The sequence below is a fragment of the Anopheles marshallii genome, chromosome 3 (assembly GCF_943734725.1).
Source record: "Anopheles marshallii chromosome 3, idAnoMarsDA_429_01, whole genome shotgun sequence".
Classification (NCBI taxonomy): Eukaryota; Metazoa; Arthropoda; class Insecta; order Diptera; family Culicidae; genus Anopheles; species Anopheles marshallii.
In genome coordinates this window covers 11,502,937-11,529,143 of record NC_071327.1, presented here as the reverse complement: position 1 = coordinate 11,529,143, position 26,207 = coordinate 11,502,937, and the positions used below count along the sequence as shown (strand labels likewise).

General features: G+C 44.1%; 1 protein-coding gene across 1 annotated transcript in view; it reads left to right on the top strand.

Annotated features, from left to right (window-relative positions):
- The window catches only part of LOC128711416 (serine-rich adhesin for platelets), a 34,123-nt gene that overhangs the window by 3,126 nt on the left and 4,790 nt on the right, over nucleotides 1-26,207 (top strand). Inside the window, exons 2-7 of the mRNA XM_053806288.1 lie at nucleotides 19,302-19,449; nucleotides 19,547-19,710; nucleotides 19,776-19,996; nucleotides 20,067-20,317; nucleotides 20,397-20,479; nucleotides 24,000-25,739. Coding sequence (XP_053662263.1) covers nucleotides 19,302-19,449; nucleotides 19,547-19,710; nucleotides 19,776-19,996; nucleotides 20,067-20,317; nucleotides 20,397-20,479; nucleotides 24,000-25,739 — 2,607 coding nt within the window. The remainder of the gene's footprint in view (nucleotides 1-19,301; nucleotides 19,450-19,546; nucleotides 19,711-19,775; nucleotides 19,997-20,066; nucleotides 20,318-20,396; nucleotides 20,480-23,999; nucleotides 25,740-26,207) is intronic.

Genomic DNA, 26,207 nt, shown 5'->3' with positions numbered 1-26,207 from the left:
TGTTACAGTGGTGGAGCGTACACCGACACCGCATGACCGAAACCACCCAAAACGTCCTACTGCCAACCGAACTGGTGGCTATTATGATCGACGGTGAACTGTCATCAGCAGTACACGCACCCATATGTACACGCCATCGGAGATGACGTGTGTATCCACGGTTTATCGCGACCAGACCACACTTACACCAACAGCGGTGGAAGCTGCATTTGACCGTAACGACACAGAATGTGCGAGGCTGTAATTAATGAAAATGATCTTTTCAACCGCACACCGAAAATGGGTTGCAAAGCGCCGTGCCGCACAGTTGATTGGTTTGGAAAATAAGCAAGGTATTTCCTGGGTGCATGTCGCTTACCATTAGGCACAGGGATGTTCAAAATCTCCACTTCCAACGCGGGCAGCGCTAGTAGTGCTGGTAGGTGGAATAAAATAAGTATCACTGTCGTCCGTGCTTAAGGCTAACGATCCGCCTTTACTACACTCGTTCTAATGTGTGGCGGTTGTTCGGTCCTTTCCATAGCCGCAAGGGAAAATTGTCAAGAACTAGACCGCTCGGCGGTGATTGTTGTTTTGACATGGTGCGCAGAGGAACAGCAACAAAAAATCTCTGTTTATCTGGGTCACAAGAGCGGTTTGATGGAGGAGAAAATTGCCGGTTTGGTTAGCGTGGTATGGGATTTGAAACGAGAAGACTGATCTAAAGGAAACGATTTTTTTTTTGTTGGAGCTTCGTGCCAAAATAAAGTTAGTTGGTTTTTTTTTTGCTAGGTTAACATTACTTAAAGGCTACACAAAGAAAAACTTTCATGTTAAAAAGTTAAATAGGAGCCATTAATTCCATTCAAAGTTGCTTCTTAAACATGAGTTAAACTATCTCGCTTAGGGCAGCTCGGCGGTGTATTGGTAGCGGCGCTGGTCTTCACATGACAGGACCGGTCCAAAATCCCGTTTGAACCAATCCTCCGTACGCGAGACTGTGACTATCCCTCTATGGGTAAATAAAGTTAAAGAAAGCCAGAAATGACAGGCCTAGATCTCTTGACATTTAGTACACTTCACAGACATTTGAGATGCTTTGTGTTTATGGAATTTACTGAGCTTTTCAAAATTTAACAAAACCCTTTCTAGTAGTCTACTAAAGAAAGAGCTGTAGTGTATCGCTAAGCTACATAGTTTTTAATTATATTCGTTGTTAAGCAGTCACTAAATTCCACTCACTTCAATTTCAACTCGTATAAGCTACAGATCTACATCTGTCAGTTTTGTCATCTTTCAAAGTCGCTTAAATAATTTAGTATGTAACAGACGACTCAACAATAAGCTCGATTTAAGCGCTAGTCTCATTTGCAGTGAGATCTGTGCAATACGCAAGTAAATGTTGTAGAAGTTCCTGATATGTCGTCGTGTTGATGGTTGAGGAAGTGTTTATAGACTACAACAAAAGAATAGTATTAGGCAATATAAGTATTGAGTATCTTTCAGATTGTTGAGATATAATAAAACGTCTGTCATTAATAATGTCAATATTCAGATTTTTTTATCCCACCTTTAGCTTATACTGACGTTATGCCTTTTTCTATGACATTACTTACACTGTTTTGCTTCATTCGCTCGAAACATTCACTCAACTGAAGTCATAGTTCAATGAAGCTGATTCCGAACCTTCTCGGCAACTCATTGATTTTAATCTTGAAACGGAACTAGCAATCGTCAATCTAAACACCTCTCCGAACGACCCTGCAGGGTTTAATAATATGCACAGCACGGGGGTTGCAATGTACGGAGTGTGGAGCGATAAAAAAAAAGATCCCTTGACCGGTTCGGAATACAGCCGACAATCAACTCGGCGCAACCCCCCGGTCTCGCGGCTCCATTATAATCAGCGGATCCGTGATTACGTGCCTAGCAGGGCTAGGTGTACGCACGTGTCAATGAACCGTGACGACGGCCGGCGAGAAAAAGACATTCGCTGCTGTGTGTATGTGAAGTTCATCTCATTTGCATAGACAAAAGGTATGCACCGGTGAACCGTTGATCGGATGTTGTGCTCTACAGCCGAGACGCAAGTCGAGGAAATATGCCATTCCACAGCGTTTGAACGAATGCGTGATCCGTTCGGTATGGTTTCTAATGCTATCAATGTTTGGGCTGAAAAAGATAAAGTTATATTTATGTACGCAAGAATATGAGCTCTTGCCACTTATCCCCACATGCGCCAGCGGCCGTACGTGGGGGTTTGCTTGTGCCGGATGTGCTCGTTTTTTTGCTGTCGATGAGGTGGGACACAACATAGAATGGGGTTCATTTATACCATTCTTAACGGCAGCTTTATTCCTTCAACTTCCCCATTCCGGCGATGATTCCGGCGATTTAAGAATGGAATATCTAAGACTGTTTAAAACCGAAACAGAGAGAGAGAGAGAGGGAGAGAGTATGCACACTTCCTCTATAACGCTGCGTGAATGACAACAAATTCTTTCTGCCATCCATCGGGGGCATCCGAATGGTGATGTGCCGGTCTACGCTACTTTCCATTCATTCGACGTCGACAAGGCGCGCGCAAATGACCACATGACCTAGTTTGGGTGGACAACAAGGGGGTGGTACATTCGGCTGGGCACTGTCTGGTGCGGTTGTCATCGGGCGTGACCGCAAGGACGGGCATTTGTTTGGGGCGTTTGTGCAATGAATTAATTTATCAATGAACGATGCAATGTGCAATCGGACTGTTATTTGCTGTTTGAAAACTGTCTTACACGTTTTTCTAGTACCTACTATATTTATTGCATCTAAACAAGATGTATTTTTTGAATTGCAGTTGGAAGCAATAACGGATAACGGACTCCAGTTGATTGTTCAATTATGTCGTAGGGGTCGTGGTCCTTAAAAGTTTGCAATATTTATTAATGAATTTTACAACTTATTCCAACGATAATTTGGATATCAATGAGTGTCAGAACCATCAGCTTGAAATAAACAAAAATAATGACTACATCATTGTGGACATTCTGAATGCTCTCTATGAATATGGTGAAAGAATTAAGCCCTTTAATCTAGGGATTATTTTAAAAGAATACACAATTTTATGGACGTCATCATCGTGCCACTTCACGCGAGTTGTATCGATTTCGCTCGATGTGTGTTTCTTCCTTCACGTTTTACGTAATACTTTTTTGAGAGTCTAAGACGTATTGCATACGTGATACGGGGCCGGTGACCCTATAAATAGCATTGCTCCATGTTTGGGTTTGCGATCGGATTTCCAAATTTCCATTCCCAACCCATGCCCAGTACAACGCAACCTTGAACTATTTTTAGCTACCTTCGTACACCGGCCCGCAGTTCTAAGATGTTGCGTGTGAAAAACCGCTCAGTGCCGAAGATTTCCGGTCCTGAGCCTGTGACGCTCTGGACGCTCGAGCGGCGGTTTCCGCATTTCGAGCAAGAATTCCGCACGAAGTGGTTCAATGCGCTGTGGGTAGGTTTGTTTGCTGTGCCCCTGAATAATGTTGTCGCTGGGAATGTATTTTTTCCCCCTCTAGCGGGTGGATTAATGTTTTTCCCGGTGGAAATGCTGACCAGATGGGGATGGGATGGCCGAGAGCAAGGAATCCGTGAGGATGTAATGGATGGACTCATAAAATCGGAATCACACGTCTGACAACATTGTGTAAAAGCTACGAAATCGAATGGTTTTAACGAAAGATGTTTTTTCCCACCGACATCTGAACGAATTTCCATGTTTTGATATGTGCCTCACACACATGTTTGGCCGTTTGAGAATTTCAAAATACCCAACCGCGCACACCCCGATCTTTTCTAAATATTTTCCAATCGCGAACGAAGCAACTTGGAACCTGAAATCAATTCCGTGCTCGCACGATGACCGCCGATGTTTGTCTAAGCCACCACGTACACCAACTATGCAACGCATTTGACACTGAAATTTTCATCCACCACACCTTTCGGTATTCCGTGATTTTTCGTCCCCATCCCCGGCAAGGGATAAGTGTGGACTCGGCAGGGCAATGGAACTGACGGAATGGACGGTTTATTTTTAATGACATTCCCTGATGTGTTCGTCTGGCCCGCCGGCATCTTGGCGTGGCGGTTCGCTTTCCTCCGTTTGCCGACAAGTGCGGCACGCTATTCTTAGCCACGAGCACCACAACCAGACGGTTTGTTCGAAACCATCGGTGATCGGCGTTTTTTCCCGTTAGTTCTTTTTGGACAATTTATGTTCATGTGCTTCACGCTGTCCGTTACCGTGCAGTGGATTTTAGAATAATGATTATGGGGGTTGCTCTTTATGCTGCCTGTGACATTCTAAGCTTTTTGTGTGAGCAATTGGGAAAAAAAGAAAAGGCCACACACGTCTCTTTCAGTCCTTCTGAGTGTTCGTCACCAAGTGATCACAACCTTCGCCAAGGGAACACAACATTAGCAACTCGGTCATTCACCGGACCAGGTCGGACCGGAGATGTCAGCAGCTTGCTCGAAACGGATTGCAAACTGGAGCTTCAGTTGCTGGCAAATTTCGGCCGATGGACCCGATTGGCCTTGCCCCGGGTGGTTGTGGTGTGTTCGGATTCGACAGGTTGGCCCATCAATGACAGTAATCCGATACGGTTAACACCCCGTCGTAACCGGACGGTTACGGCAACACGCGTTTGGCGTTGCGGATTGGCGCGACTGCGGATGTCTTTGGGACGTGATTTAACCTCTGCACCAGATAGCAACAGACGGGTTTGCGGTTGAACGGGCTGTTCGGGTGTTTCTCATGTCCGCCCGAATGTCACAAGAATTTTATATCGTGGTGTGGTAGCTTCCAAGCGTATTGAATGTCGTTAGATTAGTAATGATTTGGCTTTTTTATGGTTCTTCATGTGTTTGGCATTATTAGTTTATGGCTTCTTTTGACAGGGTAAAATTTTGTTTGATGCTGGATTACATTTCTATTGCAATGAAGTCTCCTTCAACTGATTTGCCAACTTGTAAAATTAAACTTTACATCCAAAGTGATAGGAATGTACGATTGGGGTTGTAGCGGAAATGAAACATCAAAGAATTGCAATGTTAACAATAATTCACATGGTTAAAAGCATAGTAAAAACACAGATGCATGATTATTAGTTGTCAGACATCGGTTTAGTATTAACTTATTTCTAAATTCATTCAATCCTTCTAAAATAACTTCCTACGATGACCAACTCCACAAACGTATTAAAACATAATACAGGTCTTTCAAATTGTTTGTAAAGTGAGTGAAATTCGTTTAAAAAGCTTGGTAGTTGTGGTGTTATTAGATATTTAACACTAGAACTACTGGATCAGCCTTTTTGACAGGAACGCATTATCTTCAATACATTAATTTTTGGGGTAAAACAATTGTACCATAGCTAATGCACGACTTTTACATATCTTTTTTGTAGTATGAACTCAAAAACGTATACAAGTATAATCCAAGATATCGAAATTGTTTACAAAGCGACCATCAATGAAAAACGCTTGGTAGTTTTAGTGTTAGGCATGTTTAAAGCATATAAAAATAAGATTCTTTCTTTAATGAACTGTCTTACTTTATATGCCGATTCACTTCCAGAAATAGCATTTCGAACCCAAGTCTCACTCAACCTTCTATCAGTAGAACACCTGGGTCGTATAATGTATTACCTTCCACCTATTCGCTATTCCTATTCTGCAAGGCGAACGGAACTCAATTTTAATTCCATTTGCAAACAAACCCTGTCAATCATTCGCACTACCGGTCCCGGTACAAGGCGTATCAAACGAATTCTACGCTGTGTTGTATGTTACCTTGCGAGCTCGAAATCATCACACGTTTAGTGTCACCACCTTTCTCGATGATTATTGAGCCATTTCCGATAGGTCGACCTTGGCTGCCTGCTGTCGACCTTTGGGATAATCAGCAGCCCTTTTTTGGCATTGACATCAAACAAAACAAACATGAAAAGAAAAATACGGTAATAAAGCGGCAACAACAGCAAAAAAAAAAAAGACGCCACAACTTCACATTGCGAATGTCATCGTGTGCTCGCAGCGAAGATAAAACTCACCCATTCCCGGGCACCTTAACGGAGTGATTACGATAACTGTGCGATTCGGTACTTTATAGTGCTGGCTGCTAACGTTGTGCAATGGGTTGTTTTGCTTTGGCTTTATTGGTTTGTTGCTTTGCTCCTTCCTTGGGTGCTTTCCGCACGTTTGTATCGTTCTGGAAGGTGTGCAAAAAAAATGTGTCTCCGTTCACACGTGCCCCAACGCCCAATAATTATGCTGCTTGTTCGTTCGATTCGCCTCTACCTTCAAAGGAACCAAGCTTATCTTTTTTTTTTTCCTCCTGTCCCATAATTACGAAAGCTTAAACCCTTTCGTACAAACGAATGATGGAAAATTGAGCTTCACAATGCACCGCGATCGGTGCATTTTCCCTGCCAGCGTCATCGTTTGGTTTTGGCGTGTGCAATTGCATGCCTTCCAGTTGAGTTGACAACACCACCATGAGCGACACGATGTCGCTTTTGTCAATGCGCCGTAGTTGTCGTACTGCCTTGTGTCAGCTTTATATTTAGCCTCGATAATATTGCACTTTGTTATCAAATCGGGCATTTCTTTGCTGTTTTCCAACCATTGCTTCCTTGTCCCTTTAGCGCGCGCACTGGTTTGAGGAACGCAGGAAAACTGTCGGATACATCGTCGACTGAACCGGAACAGCACGATAACAGTTCCAAATACGTCATCATCGCTGCCGTGCCTGCTGACGTAATGCTTCTTGCGGTCGAGTCGAAGGTTCCCGGTTTTAGTCGCTCGGTGCAAAAAGCGAACCATTTTGTGGACTCACACAGCTGGAGAACGAAACCGGTGGAAAAGATGGTACCCCTTTTTTGCCATCACCCCAAACACGATCGACTTATGTAATTCCGTTCCGTTGCTGTTCCATTTATGGTGTCGGAAAAGAAAAACATGTTCCTTTTTTCGGGTTTTAAATGTGCTCCAGTGACGTCTTAAATGACCTTTCAAGTAGGGCTTTTAGAGTGGTGTGTTAGAAGTGCCTTCACACGTTTTGTTTTCTTTTCCGTTTGTAATTTTTCTTAGTTTGTTGTGGACTTGTTTTGTTTGTTTGCAATTAAAAAGTTTATTTCTGTTAAATAAGTTATTACGGCTTGTTAAGAGTACTTACACCAAAGAGACGAGTGGGAACGTTCGATTAGCTTTTTTTTATTGCCCATTCATTTTATCCTCACTTCTCATTTTACGTTTCAATTCCAACTCCCACCCCAAACCGTCAGTCAATAGCCGCTGCGATCCAAAGGATGGCGAGAAAAATCAATGTGTTCTGCTTTACATTTTTACTCACGCAATTGCGAGAAGCGTTCGTGCGCTTACGCCCGAAAGTTAATTGTTGTGCGAACGCGCGTGTACGCTTTCGATTGCAACGCTTATACCAACCCGCCCCTGACAGGCATCTCTCTTTCGCGCCGTACAGCCGCTGATCGTGATCGTGGGTGATTTGTGTTGAAGGGAAAATTGTGTGCATTTATTCCTTCTTTTTGCTCTTTTTTTTCTTGACCCCTCACTGTTTAAGGTTCGCTGGCGTTATGAGCTTTGCTCTACTTCCCCACGCAACAGCACTGGTGATCCGGGCTTTGATGCACAGTACAATGTGATTTAGCACGTGAAAATGGGAAACGATACCGCAGAGCAGTATCAAACAAACGTAATTAGTCAAATGAAATCTCTCACCGATCGAATTTGCCTGTCCGATCCGGGATTTCCGGACTAACTTCTTGTGTTGTACAAAATTAAAGCACTCACGTGGCCTGCTGCCGTGTGCTGTTCACGGCAGCTCGCCTACATTCGCTGTGTGTTTGTTACAGGGTCTGAGAAAATTAATGCTTTTGTTGAGAAGGATTTGCATAGACGTTCGTATTTAGTATGGTGGATTCATTCAAGTCGGTGAGTTAGAAAATAAATGCGGGTTTTTTTTTTGTTAAATTGGTAATTCAATATTTAAAACATAAATAAATGAAAAAGAGGAAAAAAATAATATAAGATTTATGCAGAATAACAAAACGAAACGAAAAACAAATAGAATTCTTTATTAAATCACATATGTATATAAGAAAAACATAAACCTTGCTAAAAAGTTATCAAAACATAACAAGAAAAGAAAGTTTTAAAGACTGGACAGTAATTTGATACTAACGGTACCAGACTAACATACAAAAAGATGAACAAAAAAGATGAATAAAAAACGTAATAAAAAGGAAAATGTTCTACAAACTTGGACAATAACAAGAACGGTTCCAGCAAACATGGTGGAACGCTGCTACCCTATCAATAACACTAGCATTTCGCGTAAAAAATGCACCTAACCTAATATGAGTGCATTGTGTGGTTATTAAAAATGGCCTCCCATTATCGACCTGCAACCCGTTTAATCACAGGCATTTTTTAACCCAACGACTAATTACCCTGGGGGCGTACAAACCTTTTCCGTTTGGTGTCTCGGGTTTTGAACATCCCATGACAGTTCTGGCACCAATGCATTTCAAGTGCATTTGCACCTCACCGCCGGTTCGTGATATGAGCAGTGTGTGACCCACCCAGTTTTATTGAGCATCCGGCATTTGGAGTTCGGCTCACGTGTACGAATCAGTACACGGGCTAAAACAATCTCGCTTTATGGCTTAGTTTGTTAGCTCGCCTCTTGGTTGTTGCATTGGAATTTTTGTACCGCTTTCATCCGTCCAGTTTATGGCAGGGTATCCGGTTCTGGTTTAGGGCATTAAGCCAGTCGAACAGGATCTTCAATGATTTATGGAGTAGTCACCTCCATTTTAAGGGTTTGCTTTGGACATGGTTTTCTACTTCGGAGCATCTGAACGATCTTTCAAATCAATTACCACACCGAAATGGTCACATGCGCCGGACAGACAACCGGGAGAGCGGCTCCCACTCAATGGAAAGTGTTTGTCCATTTGTTCCACTGCCTCGGGGCGGATATTGCGGAACCGTGCGCGGAACAAATAGACGACGATATACAACGTTGACTAGTAGGTCGTCTACCAGGGGAACGATCTGGACGGGGGGCTACTGTTGCGATATGGCCGCACGTGGACATTCGAGTTATCACGTCAGCTACCTTTTACCCGTTTTGTTTGACGATACTCTGTTTTTTTTTTGTGTCTGACCGCTCGTTGCACGACTTCCTGCATCAAACGGGGAGTGGAGCTACAGCACGGCAGTTGTTCAAACAATCGTCTCCAGATCGCCGTTCCCCGTTGTTGTTGCCGTTGGTTTCCCGCTCGTCTGTCGGTCGGAGACGCATCAGCAGCGGAAATGAGGTGACAGGCACACCAATACATCAGGGGCTGGTTGGTTTTTGTGTTGATAAACCCGGCACAAAGCGCTCCGGCAAGGTGATGGTACATGCGGGATAATGGTACACAGATAACTAGAATTGCGAGCACGTTTTATCGCCTGATTGCACTCACCCCATGGCGGTGCATTGCGTGCCGTTTTTGCCCGGAATGGAGCTGGTGAAATCAAAAGTCGCGAGCACTCTCGATGTGGAGATGTGCCTCAACGCACCGCGCTTCAACCGCGTGGTATGCGATGGTTTCGGTGGATCCCATGGAGAACGGCGAACGATTAGACATAAGTGCATCATGTTTGATGCAGCCCGCGTGCTGACGGGTGTTTTGTGGGTTTGGTAAAGGCAACTTTCATAAATCATTCAGAAGTGGAGCAGTGCTCGGAGAACAGGGTTTTCGCCAGTGAAAGGGACGCTATCCAGTTTTATGTTTCATGTTTTGTTGGGCAGTTCCTAGTGCTTTTTATAGATTTAGTGCAGTTGCTGGAAATTAAATGATACAAAACTGATTTCTCTAACAATTCAAATAATTAGAAGACATACGTTAAGAGCATTATGACTTTATTCGAATTTATGAAAATGTCATAATTTATTTAAGGTTTTATTAGAACGTCTCATAGTATTTTATTTTACACATTTTGCCTTAAAACAAAAAAAGAAATAATTCCACATGATGTCTCAAACTAAACATCTCCTTCACAACATCATCTTCGCAACAGTGTACAATCGATTGGGGCGCGTCAAAAATAGTTTTAGTACCACGCAAACCAATCAAAATGCGCCAAAATTGTTGCCCATATTCTTCTCCAACGGCGCGGCAAATGTGGGTCAGTAGTGAAACATACTTTAATATTCTTGGCAGCTTCTTAAGAAAGTCAGGCCTGTAAGGTTACACATTTTTCCCACAAGAAAACAGCACTCCTTTTTCGTGGAACACGGGTCTTTGCCGGTTATTCCGGCACGGCCGTTTTTTCATGGCGCTCGGCAGAAAATGGGTTAGTTAAATATTTATCTTCCCTGTTCGTTCGTGTTCGTGCTGCTTCACGTTCGCGTCCACCCTGTGAATCGGACATCACCATCCGCGGCGGTGTACATCGTCGCATTCCATTGCGGAAAGTGAAATATCGTGTGGAATGTGAAATGATCACCTCATAACTTAAACAATGCTTTCGGTGTTGTCGAGGGTTTTTAGTGGTGGTTTGTTTATAATTTGGGGCTTTGATTAGTGGAAACGATCTTGTGATCCGAAGGGATAATGGGCTTAAAATATTATTGGGTGTTTGCTGTTACAAAACACCGTCTTGCTGCGGCGAATTGCATCTCCAATTAGGTAAAGAATATTTCGCTTCGCTTTACTGATCTCATTACACTGTTTGCGCTGGTAAACACAAACCCAGACACGCGATCGCAAAACCGAGCGAGAGATCCACACCAAAAGGGAACCATTTTTCTCCCAATTTCATCACCAACGTGTCACAACGCTGTGCTGTGCCATTACGTCTACTGTCTCGCCACTAATGAGGTTGCGTCACACGATCGCAACTAGGCAAGTGTGATTTAACGTCATCAGCCACCCCGAATAGACTCAATGGTTCGATTGAGCCGTTTGCCGATGGCGTCTTGGTTTTCCGCATCATTGACCACACATCGCATCAAGGCGGGTGAGCTATCGGTGAGCGCCGTACTTAGAGGATCATTCCGGTAACTAATCCGATAAATCAAAACGAACACTCAATAAGGTCAACCTTTTACAAACGGGGTTGCACACATAAATGCGGTAGTTTGTTGAATTTATGCGTGGCTTTGTAACGAATCTGTTACAAGATAATTTTTCCTTCACCTTCTCCGCTTATTACACGAATCGAAGCGTAAAATTAAATCTCTCATTTTCGCTTTCCGTACTTCACGTGTTATGGGTTGGATGCTAACTGCGTCATTTAGCTAGCACTAGCATACCAGCGCTAGTGCGACAGTGTGCGTTATGCTGAACAGAACGATCGGATGGAACACAATTTAATGGGAATTCTTCGTGGAATGGGGTTTGAAAGACTGGCGCTATAGAAATCGTTTGGGCCATTTTGCGAAGCTGCTTTGTATTCACTTTGCCAGCCCCGTTCCCATCCACTATTCCCGGTGTATCAGGCGTTTCCTTCCGTTTCGTTGCGGTGGAACCCGAAAAAATGGTTTATTTAATCCGTTGTCAGTGACATGTAGCAGCCCCGTATCTATAAATCATCTGCGTTTTATTGCGTCGCCAAAAAGGGAAATTTTCCCATCGGCTAGAGCCAGAACCAACGATAGCGCCTCTGTTGCGATTAGTCTCTGCGAGAAGCGAAATGTGTTTTGCATATGGTTGGCTGTCGGCGTCATGGCTTTCGAGAGCATAGACGAGAAGCAATTATCGAACACGTGTTAAAGCTATGGCAAATGTTGAAAATTTTATAAATAAATTAATTGGAACATTAATTAAAAGTATTAAATAAAATAAATATTGTTTATCAATCAAATTACTAATTCTTTATTTGTTTTTTTTTCTTCTCTTTTTAGGTAAGCTTCTTGAATGTGGAAGACCAACAATTCACGATGCCCATGAGCGACTTCATACAATGAAGTTTTGCAACCATCTGCTATTTTACTATCATAATCAGGCGTAAAGCTGTTTTTTCTCCTTTTTTACTCTCCATTTTCTTAAAAGTGCGATAAATTTTTATCTGTGTTTTGATTCGCTTTCTGCTCACAACTTTATACCCTCGATAAACACACGTTTCCATCTTCCAACCTTGATGGCAAACCCGTTTTCTTACTCGAAAATCGACGTAAAATACGCTCAATGTAATATTGTTCCACAGGAAGTGGCAAAGAAATGAGCATTCGCACCACGATGTGAAATAATAAACTTTAATTCGCGTCCAACGCAATGGACTGATCGTCCTCAGCGATGAGTGCAAAAGATTCGGTGCTATAAAGCGAATATTGCTACCGGCTAATGTGTGTGATAGCGCTGGCTGTTAGCCTTCCGAGTGGATATGAATTTAACCACCTTCACGCATCATGGCCAGCGCTCCTTTATCCCCCTGTGGCGTAAAGCGTGTGGATTAGTTGTTGTGCAACAATCGGACACAACCTTCGATTTCGATGGTAGCAGATAGTGATAAATTGCATTCGTGCATTCCGTGTTTGAGTTCCAGCTGTATCTCCTAACAGCGATGTGGAATCTAGCATTTTGCATCCCCTTTTAGCGCACCCATCGCTTGTCTTGGAGGGCAAACGAGTGTCACAGCGATGGTGAAGGATTTTAATCCTCTTGACATTGCACTTTACCACTTCCGTCAGTGGTGGTGCAAATTACGTATTCATGATGACGGCCTGCATTGGATGGGTTGGGAGTGCCTTGAGGTTACAGTTTAGTAGATAGTTTTGTTGAAGGTCAACATTTTGGCAAATGTCAAGAGAGACCAAAATTAATTGCTACAAGGTTGCAGGTTGATGAGTCCAACGAGGGCCCAAACAATTAAAGTTGATGTCGTTCAGTCTGTTTTTAATTATTCAAATTGAGGTTAGGTTTGGTAACAGTTGATCGAAGTACAATTTGTTTCTGGACGTTTTTAAAGTATAAATATTACTACAAACCTTCTTTTTTCTATTGGAACTTCGAGTCCAAAACGTTCTCGTAACAGCAACTTGATGTCATTCCAAAGCATCTATAGACAATACACGTGATAGACGTGAGATCTCCCACCAATAGGCGCACTACTCTGCGCTGCTGTACCTTTTGACCCTCGTCAGCTGGTCACGGTCTTTCCCTTGATGTCTCGTACGTTCCACTAGCTGTTACTAAGCTTCGCACTAGCCTGTAGCTACAACTTACAAGGCCGTTGGTTCCGGTCAGCGATAGAAACAATACCGTAGCCTTCGTCGTCGTTTTGCATCACTAACGAGCGCACCCGGCACTGCCGTTTCGAAAGAGATGGCCAATGGTGCGCCATTTAAGATGGTCCATTTTGATGAACTTCACGCCACTTGTTGGGACGTACGTGGTGTAGTGGGAGAGTTTAGTTTGTTTGCATCTTTGGGGAAGGGGATTCCGGTGACGAAGAACGTTTCAAGTTCGTCCCAGCTCCATGAAAAAGTGCGTACATCCGGGAAGGCATACCGCACACCGCACTCAAGTTCAATGCTGTTTGGGTTGCGTGACAGAGGCGGGGAGCAAATATAAATATGCAAATATGAGAAACCATGGTATCACGTGGTGATAGCCAACGGTGCAACACAAACACTTCGATTCGGACGTCGGTGTGCTTAACTTGATCGCTGTCTGTTTGGGCGGATATTGTTAGAGCAATGGTAATAAATTAACAATTAAATATCTAAGTTTATAAAGGAAGTATTGTTAAAAATTTTGTTGAGGCTAACAGTAATACGAATAGATAACAAATGTAGAGGAAGTTTAGTATATCTTGCTGTCTAGGGTGTTTTAATTTTCACCAATCGAACAGAAGTGTCATTGATCGGTGGGATGATGCCACAACTTGAATCGTTGCCATGAGCGTGCTGGTTTTAATCCACCGTGGCAATGGCCATTCCCTGTTACCTATTTATATATCTACCCGCTGTTCAGTACGAACGGAATGCACGATAAACAAACGCACAAAGGAAGGAGTTCCCCGTTCGCTGTTCTATTACAGTTCTGGTTGGCATGCAATCGGAATTGCACATATCACCTCTGATCTCCCAGCAACTTACCAACGTTGCGATGAATCACTGTTTGAAAACAACAGACGATGCGCGCTCGTTGGTGACCCGGTGTGAAAGCTTTAGCATTACCGAAAGCCGGCGTAATGGCGTAAGACTCTTTTCTTAACTCGATGACACTGTTCCTTCACGCGACTGTTTACTTGCTGGTCGTTAGCGACGTTCCGGACCCGCTTTCTGTGCGGGGTTGTGTTAGTGTCGTGTGTACTCAATGCTGCTGCTGCACCCTCCGCACAGCTGTGGGATGTTAAGTTAAACTTTTGTTGTGGCTTCGCTGAAGTTGTGCTGTGTGGGAAGTTGATGCATTTGAAATTCGATGTCAATATTACAGCAGCTTCCCACTGTTCCGCGAACGATGTTTAGCGCACAATTCCCCACTTTTGCAATGGAGCATTTTTAATATTCTTCCTGCATTGGAGCGCTTTTGCGGCTAGCAACAGAAAAAAGCACAATAATCCGTCCCAAACGATGATTTAATGATATTCAACCTGTAAAGTCACAGTGTTTAGATCCTCTCCACCCGGATCCGGTACCGGCTAGTGCCATAAAACATCGATTAGTGACGTCATTCATTAGTAAACTTTTGCGTTTTGTGATCGATAGCGTGCAAAACTTCATCACTCAGGAGGGAATTGGCGAAGCAGAAGCAGACTCGTTAGAGAGAAGCGCTTGAACCAAGCTATTACTTTCGCCGTGTTGCACGTACACGTGTATCCTCAGTGGAATTCTAACTTTTCACATTAATTAGTTTCGGGCAAAAAAGTTTGCCTAATCGCTGAAAGACGAGGACCGATCAGTTCGTTACGATGCATATATTTAAAGGCGCATAAACATAATGAGCTCGACTTAAATTTTCATTCCAGCTTCGTGCTGTTATTTCTTTGTAACTAAGGTAGGTTTTTTTTGTGGACCTTATCCAAAAAACAATGTCCATGCTTCTTTTTTTAATAATTTTGTTTAATAATTTTTGTTTTAAATAAAATGATTTACAATGGTTTTATTGAATTGTTAATAATCTGTTCAAAAGCAATCTACATAAGTACTGTAGGATGATAGAAAAGAAAGTTCAATTATTGTTTTACACTCTTTCGAGTACAGTTCCCAATCTAGACTGCCTCGTCAGCAAGTACAGGGTGATTCATTTCCTACAGTTCATTGCTCCGAATTAATGATAAGCTCAGCATATTCTAAAGATTCTAAAGAGCACCATTAATTTACAATAAATTTACAAATTATTCCACTGTTTGTTCACAATATTTAAGCAGGATTCGTTGGATTGAACACAGTTTTTTATTACGATTCGCTTTGCAAGAGTTAGTAATTTATTTGTGTATTTCCGAACACGCTTTACACCCCGATATACGAATGAAAACATTGCGTGACACTTTAACACACGCTAATGCGCTTGGAAGCAATTATCTTTCGGTTCGTGAGCTTTTGTGGTTTAGCTCACCTACTGTCCTTGTCAGTTGTTCGCCCGTGTTCTTGAATTCTTACCCACTTACAAACGATCCAGCACTGTTCAATGATCCCATCACCGCCTTTTTTTCCTGCCATTGTTGAGCATACACCTTTTTCATGAAATGTCAACGAAGCAATGATTCAACACATTCACACCGAACATTCGGGAAAACCCCGCCGCGGGTTAGACACCGCCACAAGCATCTATTAAATTATGCTCCATTTCGATCGTGCGTGTCACAACCAAAGGGGAAAAGTCACTGACCGTAGCGAGGCGGAGTTCAACGGGAAAAGAATCGGTGGGCTACACAAACAGGTTCGATGGAGGTGTTGTGTTTCTTTTGGACGTTTTTGATATTTGTTTGCCATCATCGTCGTTTGTCCTTGCACCGCCCTACACCGCACAAAGGGCACCTCCCGCGAGTTGCGCTACACGTTGACGGAAATTTATTCGATTTTCATATCGACATCGTGTTGGCCAATTATGTGGTTTTGTTGTACGGGTTCCTTTTGCACCGTCGATCACTCTATCGTTGTCCTTTCGGGCCCCGTTTCGGTGACATTTTGCCACGGAATTGGTACGTTTCCCAGGGTGATTTATGGATTTTTATTCCCACTCCCCCTCGTCCCCATCGGTTTATGCCCGTCCATGCCTTGTGTTGCTTTGAAAAAATGTTGTACTTTTCCACCATTTGATGGGTTTGTTTGCGCTGTAACGGTACAAAAGTGCAGATAGGAGTTTATTAGTATTTACATGACACCAATTTCAGATCAGCTTTTTCCACGGAAAAGCGAGCACTGGCGCTGGGCGCATATAAATCACGGCCAATGTACAAATCGCCGTTCACGCACAACGCACACCGACAGCTCGGCTGACAAACAGTCTCCAAAAAGGTCATAGGTTTTCGCTTTTCACTGTTTCGATCCGGTGGTACGAGCGGTTGGAAACGTGATGGAAAGCAGCTAAAGGTGGGAAAGGTAGAAAGGTTCGTGAGGTTAATACACGCTTGCGCTTGCTGAACCAGCTACCCGGCCCAGTTTGCGGGCAGTAACAGTCGAAACGGAAGTGACAAATTGAAGCAAATGGATGAATGAATAAACGCACGTGCCCTTGCACATTAATTAATGCATGCCCCATTATGACATCGGAGCACCCTGCGGGGCAACCCATTGCTGCCTGCAGCATAACCTTTACACAACGCGCTCGTATGGCCGGGTGGTGCAACTCGTGTGTGTTGTGTGTGCTGGTCGAGTTCCATTTCTAATTTCCTTCCGTCGTACAGCCGCATTGCATTACATTTCTGGCCATTAGTCGAGTCGATGAAATGTAAGTCAATCAAATGGAATTAAACACATCCACACGATAGCGCGCTGCTGCCGCACGACCGCACACACCCAACGGGCGGGCGAATATGAATTTGTGGTGCACTTTTTTCTTGAATTCATTCCGATGTTACAAATTTGATAGCAGACAGGCAAGGGAAAACAATGGTGAAAAAATAACAGCTAACCCTTGGTGTGTTGCGGTACGGCATATATTTGCTTCCTTGCTTCAGGCTTGATTGCTGTGCGTGTCACGTTCGTGGTTGGATGAGTTTAAGCGGTGATCCGGAATGGTTAACGTATGACTTATCCGTAAAAGGATTAAGTTGTGCGGTACGAACATTTCACTTTCACGTACCTGTATGTAAGTTGAAATACCTTCCTTTCGATAATTGAAAAAAAATAACTGCGTTGGAATATTAACTAATATTAACTTTCTTCGAAGCTCTTTACCACCAACTCGAGTTGTTTTTTTTTTTACTTAAGTAAATTACCACAATTTTAAGACCTTCTATATTAATTTTAATTTTCAACATGCAAAAAAATGGTTATACTAATCCCCGTCCATACGGCAACAATACAGTGTTAAGTAGGATTGGTGGGACCACTTTGAAATAGTGTGTTATGAGTGAAAAAAGAAAATGAATTAGGAAATGTTTTCTAAAAAATGTTCTCACATTTCTTATTTATTAATTTTTTTTCTTTTTTTATTCATTAAGAAAAACTAGGCTTAAATCTATTGGTATCTTAATGTAAATTACAATTCTCATTACTTCGGAGACATTTCCCTCTCCGAACAGTGAAAGGGCACCTTAGCACCCGGCTCGGTACTCGGCTGATTTATCTTCATTCATCTTCATAAAAGCATGCAAAATATCAAAATGTGCTTTGTTGGTGCATCTTTAATCAAACTGATCTGTCAATGTTTTATTACATCTGTTTCACATCAAATCGTTAAAATAAAACCATTATAGCAAACTCCTTTAAACGTGAGCGACATCGAACAATTTGCTGTGATTTACTATTATCTTCCATGTTCAACCAACTCCCACCATTTGATGGGGTGGCAAGTGTACCACGGGTAGATTGCCTTTGTTTGGCTTCCCATGGCGCGGCACGAACCTCGGTTGATGTTCAAACTAATTGCATACGCTCTCTCGCCCAGACAGACTGCCGGGCGGTACCGGCTGGTGGAAGTACCGAGCGAAAGAAGGGCTTTCAATCGACATCCTCTCGGGAGAGTCATTTCCACCCCCTCGTACATCTCGATTTTTGTTTTGTCATTTTATGCTTCATTCGATGGAAATAGAATTTAGCCATTTAGAGCACGTTGTCGCTGGTGTATGTGTGTGTGTGAGCTTTTTTTTTCTCTCGCTACACTTCGTGATTTCATTTGGTAATGTACGGTGCTGGAAATCAATCCGCCATGCCCACGACCATGGACTTGCATGGACATTGTAACGGGGCGCGATCAATAATGTCCAAACGATAAAATGTGTCCCCGCACCTGAGCTTGACTTCACCACACGTTCAAGGTTGTGGTGCGGTGTAGTGCAGCGGCTTGTTGCATCGAGCGGCCCGAGCGCTAGCAAGCCGTGTGCGTCACACGTGCGGCGTAGGTTGCACATATACACCAAAAAGCAAATTCCATCAACTGTGCACCATAAGTGCTGTTATATGTGGTACAGACGAAATGTGTTACCATTTTCCCACCGAGCGGCGTTTCTTATCGGTCAAGTTTCTGTTGTTTATTTTTGACCCACCGAGCGGTGTAATGTTTCCTTCTGTCAAGACACCGCCGATGCGTTATCAGTTTGCTGCTCTCAAGACTGGCCTGTCGTTGGTTGAAATGGTAACGATAAAAAAGCAACATTCGTACTTCCTACTCTGCGAGGTTTCGCGACGTGACAGAGAAACCGTCAACCTTGTCCCGGTGGCCACGCTACAAAGTAGGTCGTTTTTATCTCGATTCAAACAGCAGTACACGAAGGACAATGTTTCCGTGTTTGGGAAAAAGTCGCTGCTGTTCAACGTCTAACGCAAATGTGTTGGACATTTCAGATGGTTAAATTGTTGCGTGGAATTTTGTAGGCCACTTTCATTTAATGGAACGGAACAATTTCGAACTTGAATTATTGATTGAAAACAGTAATGTATGGCTTTATGACGTTTGTAGATTAGAAGAACGTTCTAATGCACCAGAATTTTAAATGTAACATGTCAAGGATCATGTTCCTACAAATTGTTTCTCTATCGCCAAGCCATTGCGCGAATAACGGCTTCAATACAAATAAGCTCAATTTAATCCAATTTTGTGTTCTAATACCGTCCGTCTGTCTTTTTGGTCTATCTCTTTCAACGCCAGGGAGGAGGTGAAAAACCACACCGTGAAGTGGGGTCAGAAGTTCGAGTTTCCCTGCAAAATGACGTCGAATGCGTCGACCGGCGTGCTAGACCCCTGCACCGTACGGATATCGGTGCGCAAAGAGATCAAGGGTGGCAGGAGTTACCAGGTAAGTCCCGTATCGCATCGTTTACAATCGCTTCCTGTCCCGTTCCGTACGACTATTAATGTTTCCGTTCGGTTGTGCTGTGGACGTGCTTCCGCAGAAACTAGGCTTTACGGATCTAAATCTGGCAGAGTTTGCCGGTTCCGGCCTAACGTCGCGCAAGTGTTTGCTCGAGGGATATGACGCACGACACCGGCAGGACAACTCCATGCTGAACGTGTCGTTACGTATGCACATGATTCAGGGTGATATATTGTTTAAAGTGTAAGTATTGCTAAAGCGTTGCGTTTTCTGCCTTCCATTAATGTATTCCTATTTTCCCGTTGTAGTCCTTCTCCCAGTCCGAAATCGAAGACTGCCCTACCACAGGACAACCTAGCACTCGGACTACAGCCCACCGATCCGGCGATGGCGACGGTCGGTCCCGTCGTTACACCCGTCGTAACGCGCGTTACTACCAAAGAAGATCCATCGGCCGCATCCATTGCGTCCGGGTTCGATTCGCTGCAGAAGAAGAAGCCCCCCACGCAGGGTCTTCCGACGACGATAGGTACCAGCGACCGGCAGCGGTTCTATTCCGGCCATATTAACATCTTTACGTCCTTCGGTTCAATTTTCAGAGCACCAACAGTCGATCGACCTGGACCCGCAGTCGTTTATCATTACCGATTCCGGTATCTCTGAATCTTCCGAACCGCCATCGTCCCTGCTGGACTTCCAGTCGAATCTTTCCCTCGTAGCATCGCTACCGATCAGTGTCGGTGCACCGCAGGCTGGCAATGTGCCCGGCAGCCAGGTAGTCCCGACCGTTGGTACCGTACCCGGTGCGATGGAATTAGGTCATTCGCGCAACTCGAGCAATACTAGTCAAGTAAGTGTGGATGGCTTTTATCTATCTCAATCTGTTCCGGTTGCAAGCTGATTTGTTCTTCTCTTTTCATTGTTACCAGATGTCCAAAGGCTCCGGTTACAGCAGCTTCTCCCACAGTCAACACTCGAGGCAAAGCTCCGAGGGGGATTCGGGTCACCAGAGGTAAGCGACGTTTTATTTTCAATCAGATTGCCGAATACCGTACGTTCAGTTTCTTTCTTTCTCTGGTTTTCATGTGTACCGTAGTTTACTTTTACGTTGTCGAGGTGTGCAATCAATTTTGGCTAGAAGGAAAACACCCGTAGCTCATTTCGGTTTTATTAGTAATTTTTCCACAAATTGTAATAGTTTTCCCCTTTTTAGTAATCCTTCTTCACGATAAAGTTCCCTTGGATAATGTGTTATCGATTTGAGTAATGGGAAATGAAAGATTTGCCCTTTTTAATCTCTTTTTACCCCGTTTTTATCGGAGAATCGAAAAGCGGTACGATTTCGATTGCCCTTAATGTACTAAATGCTGAGTTTTGTACCTTTTTTAAAATCTTTTGTTAAATATTTTTGATGTTGAATTCTTTTTCTTGCTTGTTGTAAGATCCTTATATTGGCTAATTATTTTATTTCCACTTCAACATCATTGAGTGTATTGTTCTCTTCTCCGTGGAAATGATCGTTAGACGTTTTCCTGTGCATTTCTTTCGAAACTGAATCGATGGATGGTGTATATTCCCTTTTCCCCGTGATTATTTTTGTATGTACTGTTTAAATCCTTCCGACTGTCCGACAAGTAACTTTCTATTCTACTATATCATCTACTAACAATACAAAATGGCTGTATTATTGTGGACTAACGTTTCTATTTACCACATAGTTTTCAATCTTAACAATGTACTATTATTTGAGCTCATGAACTCATCATCCAGTAGAACGTGACTAACAAATCGAACCCCATTCTAATAAACCAATCCCCGCCACCACCATGGTGCTGTTTGTATGAAACCTTTAATTCCTTTTATGATTCGACAAGGATGCGACTAACCACAGTCATACGAATCGTGCAAGCTAGCGAGTGTTGCGTGTGTGTATCTCTATTTCCACTTTATGGTTTTATCTTCGATTCGAAACGATGTCTGACGAAGAATACATCTGCAGTCATGCGGCAATAAGAGAATCTGTTGTCTGTCATTTCAATTTCTGCCCGAATTGGTCCAAATAATGTGTCTGACATTGTTCATTGTAGCATTATTTATAGAATTTGTAGCACTGTTCTGCGAAATTATTGATTCGAATAGGGATGTGCAGGAGTGCAGAACATGTCTACCAACAAGATAGATTCCGATGAACTCAGTTTGATTAAGTCGAATTCGTGGTAAACTGTTTTAAAATTAATTGGTTAGCAGTTTTCCGCAAATGTGTGTAAAGGAAAATTCTTCCGAACGAATTTTAATCAAAACTGAGCTATTATTTTTTGCTGTTAATACCAGTGTAGAGAGTTTTTGCCTCCGTTCTGTATCTAGTTTTGAGGGAGGAAAAATGGTGCAATTTAATAACCAAACCCGGGTCACTTTATAGACTGTGCGTGATTTTGCAACAGATCGTTGTCTTTGGCGAACATTTTGCTTTACCTAAAGCATGCGAAGGAGTAGCCGCCCTAACGAGCCGCCGAATCATAAAAATAATATCGCATCGCGATAACCGCAGACGGCGGAGAAAAGCGGGTCAGGTCAGAAACAAGCGCGGCATGAATTTCAATTTAATGGTCAATCCCAGACAGTGGAAGCTCTCCGATAAGAGATCATTTTTCATATTAATGGATAAACATTCTCAAATGTTCAACAGCGGGTTTTTTTTTCACAAATGCAATTAAAAAATGTAAAAAAACAGTTTTTGTCTGTCTAATCGATTATTTCACCATCGTATTGTAGAGCTCAAGTGACCCTTGTTGGGGTGATTTAGAGTTTTAAGGTTTCAAAAACGTCTAATGCTTTGGTTCCTTTGCGCAAAAGTTTATAATATCTTGAAGAAATAAGTGAAGCAGTAAGCGAAATGAAAGCAAACCCCCTTAATATCTACGCCGAAAGGGGCAACTTTATCGTACCTACAACCCCTTTCTAATGCTAATGTTTCACGCTATGGCGATTTTGATCTTTACCGATAAGCTTAGGGCATCGCGTTACGGTCACAGCGCAGTTCTTTGTACCGATTAGTTCAAACCAGTAGCGCTGCATGCCTTCTAGCGGTGTTATTCACCTTTGATGTCGGTGAGTTTTGAATGTGTGTATGTGTTTGCGCGTCTGCAATAATGATACGCCCTAATGTGAGGAACGAAGTGTATCTAAAGACACACAAAGGGAGCATTACCCAGCCAGCGCTTCGAAGTGTATCAAGCGGTGGTCAGTTTGACGCACGTTTCTTGGAAGGATGGTCCGCATTTTAATATTGCTTATGGGAACGTATATCTCATAAAAAAGAGTCATAAAGTAGTCTGCTCTTCCAAGAATAAATAATCCTTCTCAGCCGAGTGGCAGGTGTGTTTTTAAATTGGCAAAAGCATGTTGAATGGAACGATACAAATTGCATCCCCGCACGAAACTCTTGCGAATCTTGGTGTGCGAACGAACAAGTAGAGTTCCAGCTAGTTTGCCTTCGAAATATAACTCATGCCAAAGTTGTTTGAAAGACAATAATAACGATCTCCTCAATTACGCTTGTAATTAAACAGAAGCACGAACGAGCGTTCATTAAACAAAAGAAAAGCTTCATCACAGCAGATCCTTCTCTATCCGTGTTTAATCCTGCCGAAATGCGCTTCACTTTTACACTTTTAAACCTTTTCAATGTGTGTGCTGGTGCGAACCTTTCTTACATTAATTTCTCAAGGACCTTCCACAAAGGAATGCCGGCTTGCTGTGGAACGCTCCTTTCATTAGCGGCAGGGTAGCTCGGGTAGCTTTTCCGCTATCCATAGCTGCTCTTAGATAGTTTTTCTTTCCTTTTCTCGCTCTGTCTTTCCCATCGCATCATATAGTGTTATCTGTCTTAGGCATCATGTTTTAGCTGTGGCTCCACCTCACGGGGGCTCCCTACTCAGTGCTCTTCGCCCCTTTTCTAGCTTGTCTTCCCATTCCTCATTAGTGTGCTCCTTAATTGTCTCTCTAGTCCCCCTCTCACCATCCGCTCCGCGTGTTTACTGGTGTCCTTATTGTTTGTTTTTTCTTTTGCTATCACAGCCAAGCGTGTAGGATAGTGAATAGTTCTAGTCCGTTTTTAGAATTGCGCTATGTTCCCGTTTTTTATTTCTTTTTTTTTCTCTCTTTTCTTCCCTTTTTTCCCACACCCCATCCTCATGTTCCTGTCCTGTTTCCGATTTCCTTTTTTTAATTTTATTTTTTGCGACACCGATTGCGCGCTGATGTGGAAATACGTGTGCCCGTAATTATACCGTACCTTACACTATACCGTTCTGTGGTTGTTGTGTTTGAAACACACTCACACTTACAAAACGCACAAATGCATACATAAACACCACACCGAAACCGATGCATTTTCGGTGCATTTTTTTGCGGGGGCCGTGACGATTGTGAACGCCAATTGTCACACAAACACACACACCTACACACACACACGCGAAACCGTGTAACTACATACAACGCATACTGAAACGAACATCAACAACGACAAAAAGGTTCCGTCCGGCGACGGCAACGGTTTACCATGGCAAACCGGGCACGGTGCTGACGGTGGTGCCGGCCACCAGCTCCACATCCACCACGACTAGTAGTAGTACCGCACAGTCTTTAGTTAACGGTGGCGCTAGCCGATTCGTTCCGATCGCTAATAAGAACCTTCTCACCAGCGGTATCAGCAACAGCAGCAGCTGTAGCAGCAACAACACCGCCAGCAATGGGAGGCCCAAGATCAACCCAACGAAGCAGCAGATGATGACCGCGAACCGGTTGCTCATGAAGCTGCGCATACCCCAGAGCCCGAACTCCGACTCGGGCGATGACGTGTTTGTCACGCCGGACGTGACGGTGCTGTCGGAGGATGAGGGCGGTGGCAGTGACGATCGTACGGAGTCGGGCGTGGAGGAGTTCGGTACGCCCACGTCCGAGATCCCGCTGGCCAAGCTGATCAAGATCAAGAGCATGAACAATTTGGCCGTTCCGAAGGGTACCTTGTTCTCGGATGAAGAGATGGACCAACCGGACGGATTCCTCCAAGCGGACGTAACGGATGAGCATCATCTTACGCCCGGCATGAACCTGAGCCGCATGAAATCGCTCGGCAACCTTTCGGCGTACGAGCGCGAGTTCGGCCACACGCCGGTAGACTTGCTACAGTCGAAGCGGGACTTCGAAACGAGAAGGTTCAGCTTTGCAAAAATGCGCTCCCTGACCGATCTAACGGCCGGTGATGAATCGGACGATGTGCTGGTGCGCCGCAGACGACAGCTTGAGGCGGAAGAAAAGAGCTCCTCGGATGAGTCTAAACCACCGTCCTCCTGTCAGCTATCACCACCGGGCATGGTCAGTGGAATCGAGCTCGCCAATCGGTTCCTACCCTTCCAGATGCGCAGCTCGTTCCACAGTGGGGTGTACCGGAAGCGATCCGGGATAGGCTATACACGGTACATCGGTATCGATGATGATCCGGCGACGTCAACCGCAACGAATGGTGGACCATCGCTCGGCGGCACCAATCTAACGAAGATAAACTCTCTCAGCACGATTCCGACAGTGCTGCCGGGCGAGCGGGTCAACCATGTGCCGTTCCTAACTCCCAACATTGGGCGGAAAAGGTTTGCTTCCGGGTCGGCGTACGGCACAACGAACAACAGTGCCACCAGTAGCCCGGACGAGAACGATCCCGATCCGATCCGGTTGGCCAAACCGAAGATAAGTTCCTCTCCTACCAGTACAGTAGCGAAGGTCATTGCCCGGAGCTCCGTCCGTGGGAATAATCCATTCGAGCGTAACTTCCGCAAGAGTGCACCGATCAGTGGGATCGTCGTTGGGCAGGCGGAACCCGCGCCAGGCACTCGTGGCAGTGGTCTTCTTAAAACTTCCAGCTCATCCGGCTCGGTGCAGCAGTTGCAGCAGGTGGGCGGGTTTTTCCGCCAGTCCGACAGCAACTTCTACAACATCGTGCGTAACTATCCGATCGGCAAGTCTTCCTCCGCCAATCTGGAGTCGCTCAAGCATCGCTCTTCCTACAACAACTTCCCGCTGAGCCTGAAACCTCAGCAACAACCGCAGCAACAGCAGCCTCAACAACAACCTCATCAGAAGCAATCGAAAGGAGGCTTACTGTCGAAGGGAGCCGGTGATCCGAAGGGCATTGTACCGTTGGTCGGTGCGAAACCAGTGGCTGTGAATCACCAACCAACGGCGACTACAGCAACGGGCAACCGCGTCTACCATAGGTAATAACATTTCTCCTATCCCTCCGTTACGCTACAGGGTGACAGCGTGATACTGTGAATAGCGTCTACAGCCATGCGGGTCTTCCATCGGTCCCATTACCACCGGGCGAACCGAGGTGGTTTGGAAGTGAAATAGAAAAAAAAAAACCAACAACATCAGACTGTTCCTTCACTTCGCGCACATATTCGCAAACACCATCCATAACCATTCGTTTGAAAATCGTACCGTTTTGTTTCTTGTTGCTGTTGTGTTATGTATTGTGTTGTGTTGCCGCCTGTTCCCTGTACATTTCATAGCGCGTGGAAAGGCATCACCATCGGCAAGGTGAAAGGATGAGATAGCTTTCGAACCGAGGGAGAGCGAGAGAGACACAGTGTCTGTGTGTACAAAAACACGCCATTTAGAAGTAGTCGTGTGTTAGGAGGAATTTATGGCATAAAAGAAATGACTGTTGATTGCTCGTTATG